We start from the raw sequence: 3,657 nt of genomic DNA on the forward strand, positions 1-3,657 counted from the left end.
AGCTCAGAGTACTATACTTAGAGCTTATCTTTTTCTCATTCTATCTTTTTTCCCTCTACAACTTTATTTTCATGGTTCTAACTCTAACCTGTGTGTTGTACCTAATCTCTAGAGATCTTCTCATGTGCCTCTTGACCCCTCTCAGTCACTGTTGGTACCCTAAACTTGCCATAGCACAAACTGAAGATAGATCTACAACTCACATATTTCCAAATATGACTATTTTTCTGCATTTCTCCTACCGTCTTCTTTTTTTATTTTATTTATTTATTTATTTGTATTTTAGGGAAGGGTCTACAGGGTGTTCAGGGTCTCACTACTAGATCAGACTTGTAGTGATCCGCCTGTTTACAGCCTCCTAAGAGCTGGGATTATAGGCCATCTTCTTGTTCAACTGAAAAGTTCAAGGTTATCTATGTCACTTTCCTTTCTACAGTCTAAAGTTTTTGGACTGGGGATATAGCTTAGTGGTAGAGAATTTTCATACTATGTGTGACACAGTGGGTTCAATTGCTAAGTATTGAAAGGGAAGGACAAAATGGTAGCAATAATAGCAAAACAACCCAACACACAGTCTATGAGTTAAGTTTTCTCTCAAGATACTGGAATAGCTTTGTAACTGGTTTTTTTTTTCCTCTCCAGAATCTCTCCTTTCTCAGTCACCCCCTTGCCTTCCTACACTGTCACTAGATTTTTCTTTACACAGATCTGAGTGCACAGCTCCTTCATTTAAAACCCTATTTTGGCTTCTAATTAAGCCTAAGATAAACTCCAGATGCTAGGTGTGGCATATAAAACCCTTTATATCCTGGATCAAACCTACTTTTCCAGTCTTACACCCTGCCTCTGGTCTCAACCCAGTCCTTGGTTTTAACCACACCAGATTATGATGCACAATGACTTGAACATGATTCTGCCAGGCATGTCTGTGTGCTTTATGTTGGTGCACAACACTCTTCTGGGTCTTGACTTGTAAAATCTTAATCACTCTTCAAGATCACACCATCACTTATTTTTATTATTTTCTCCCTGTGGTGCTGGGAATTGAATCCAGGACCTCATGTATGCTAAGTAAACTCTCTACTAGACTGAGCCAAACTCCCTCCAGTCTGGACTTTTTTTGGTCAGGTATCCTAATACTTAATTAACAGCTATCCACTGCTCCTACAGCATTACTGGCATGCTACTTTACACTGTCTGAAAGTTGTTTTGTACCTCTTTTCCACTTCAGCATGAGTTTCTTAACAATAAGTTTAAGGTTTTTAGTCTTCATCTCCTCCACAGCCGGGTATGTTAGATATTGAATAAAAACATGATTTTAATTAGGCAGGAAGCTTAAACTTTATTTTGTGAAAGAACTGATGGTTCCTTTCAGCATAATTTTTAGCCTGTTCCTTTTTTCAGATACTGGAATAATCTCCAAATAGGTTGGTTGCTGGGCTCCCTTAGAGACAGTTGCTATGTCATATTGCCAATCTTTTGCAAAATCTCTCTAGGGACATAGAAACTGTAATTTCTCAACTGACTGTTTGGTGTCTGAGTATAGATTTTTTTTCACATATTCCTTAGTACTAGTGATGATTTTTAGTCTAAGGTCCACATTCTAGGTTCCATAGAAAACTGTCCTTTGTTTCAAACAGAAAGATTTTAGTAGTAAGGCAGTTATATATGTATACTTATTCCCCCAAACCTTGTAATACTACCGTAATCTCGAAAACCTGGGGAGATTGGTATTTATTGTTTTTCTAGACAGCTTGGCAAAACAGTATTGATACAGAAACCTGAGCTGTAACATTCTCCTTAGTACAGGCTGGGTTAAGAAGGAGCAATTCATGGACTCTATGACGCCCAGAATGAGTAGTTTTCTTGAAATGAGCAGAGACATATTTGTAGAACGGTGGTAGTAGTTTAGGGATTGACTCCAATTTCCCTTCACATATAAGAACTTGGCTCTAACTAGCATTCAAGCAACAAGTTGTCATTGAAAATGCAGTGATTGGTCAGCAAAGGATGCCTATAGGAAGAGCCATTGGGAGGATTTCTTGCCGTTTGTTAACCCATACCAAACCCTGGGCTTCATGTTGAGCCCCTCAATAATTTAGGGCCTTTCGGACTTCTTAAAAGATTCAGTAAAGTCAATTTCAGATGCTAAAATATTCGGGGTCTTGACAAGCTATGGAAAGCCACCAGCCTGCCTCCCCTAAGCAGGACTGGTCCCAGCTGCAATGCCCTGTGACCAGGACTAGGGCTCACAGATGGCCGAAGGCGCCGGCGCAGCCACGAAGCAAGAGACCACACACCACCGCGACCCGGGCGGTACTAACCTCGAGACCCGCCCGTGCGGGGGCACTGGCCACGCCGCGCTAGCTCGTCAGCGAGGACGCCCCCGTCGGCCCTCCTCCGGGCGGGGCCAGCCTTGACTGCGCTGAGTCAGCAACGCGAGGGGGGAGTTTTGTCCCTCCGCGGACCCCGTTTGTCTAGGCCTTAACCTCCTCGCAGCCCGCGAGCCGGTTTCCTTTTTCCGGCGCTCCGGGTGCGAGAGCCGGGTCTGGCCGCCTAGGCAGCGGGCTGAGGTGTCACCCCAACGCTCACCTGAAGACCCCTCCCAAGACTAGCGCTATCCCGCCGGGCAGTGTGGGCGCCATGAGCAACGCGGGTGAGGCGGCGCTCTTCCCTGCCGAGTGCCTGCCGGAGTCCTCTCTGGGTTTCCGGGGCACCCGTGAGGCCCGGCGGTGGCGCCGAAGGCCGGGGGCTGGCGCCGGGTCGAGGCGGGGACGGAGTGCCCCGGAGGGAGGCAGCAGCATCTTGGAAGTGGACGCCAGTAAAAGGCGTCCCTGCCTCAGTGGTCTCCGCAGGATGCGTGTACGAAGTTAGACCCAGGATGCGAGGGTCCCGGAACAGCCCCTTCGCCCTCCTTTTGGTGTTATAATTCCGTCTGGTCTCCCAACAGGGCTCAATACGGAGAAGGTATCCGCTCTGATCCGGAAACTGAATTGCGACCCTCAGTTTGTACTCGCCCAGAATGTTGGGACCACCCACGACCTGCTGGACATCTGCCTGAAGAGGGCCACGGTGCAGGGCGCGCAGCATGTGTTCCAGCACGCCGTGCCTCAGGAAGGCAAGCCAGTCACCAACCAGAAGAGCTCTGGTGAGACCTGAAACTTCTTGTATACTTCTGAAGCTGACTTTTCTGACAGCGTTCCATTTTGGTGTCTTACTTAAGAATGGCTTTAGGGAAAAAAAAAAAAAAAAGAATGGCTTTAGGGGAACAGAGGTTTATACTGAAAGAGCGTGTGATAAATCCGTATTTAGACACAGGTGAAAAGCTGACCTAAGAACATTGCCTTTGTGGCTTGTTTTGATGCGCTGTAGCTTGTTGGCACATTTGGTGTGAGCCCTAAGTAGTTGTCCAGTCTGTCATTATCTGTTTAAACTGCAATTAATTTGGTTCTACGTTGGTGTTACATGATTGCAGCCCCATGTCTTGCATACTTGTCAGTGCTTGATCACAAAACAGACTGTGTAAAAATGTTTGTTCCCCATAAGATTTCCCAGTATTGTCCTGAAGGCATATACAAATGTATGAAATAGAAAAGATGAGGGGGCCCTGGGAGATGGCTCAGTAGAATAAGCGCTGGCCTGGCAAGCACAAGGGCC

At 46.2% G+C, this 3,657-nt stretch overlaps 1 protein-coding gene across 1 annotated transcript in view; it reads left to right on the top strand.

The window, feature by feature from the left end:
- The first annotated feature begins 2,365 nt into the window (after positions 1–2,365).
- Blmh (bleomycin hydrolase) overlaps positions 2,366–3,657 on the top strand; it is a 48,336-nt gene continuing 47,044 nt past the window's right edge. Inside the window, exons 1-2 of the mRNA XM_004635373.2 lie at positions 2,366–2,656; positions 2,951–3,148. Of these exons, the coding sequence (XP_004635430.1) occupies positions 2,644–2,656; positions 2,951–3,148 (211 nt within the window). The 5' untranslated portion in view covers positions 2,366–2,643. The remainder of the gene's footprint in view (positions 2,657–2,950; positions 3,149–3,657) is intronic.

The sequence above is a fragment of the Octodon degus genome, unplaced genomic scaffold, assembly GCF_000260255.1.
Source record: "Octodon degus isolate 3935 unplaced genomic scaffold, OctDeg1.0 scaffold00072, whole genome shotgun sequence".
NCBI classification, from domain to species: Eukaryota; Metazoa; Chordata; class Mammalia; order Rodentia; family Octodontidae; genus Octodon; species Octodon degus.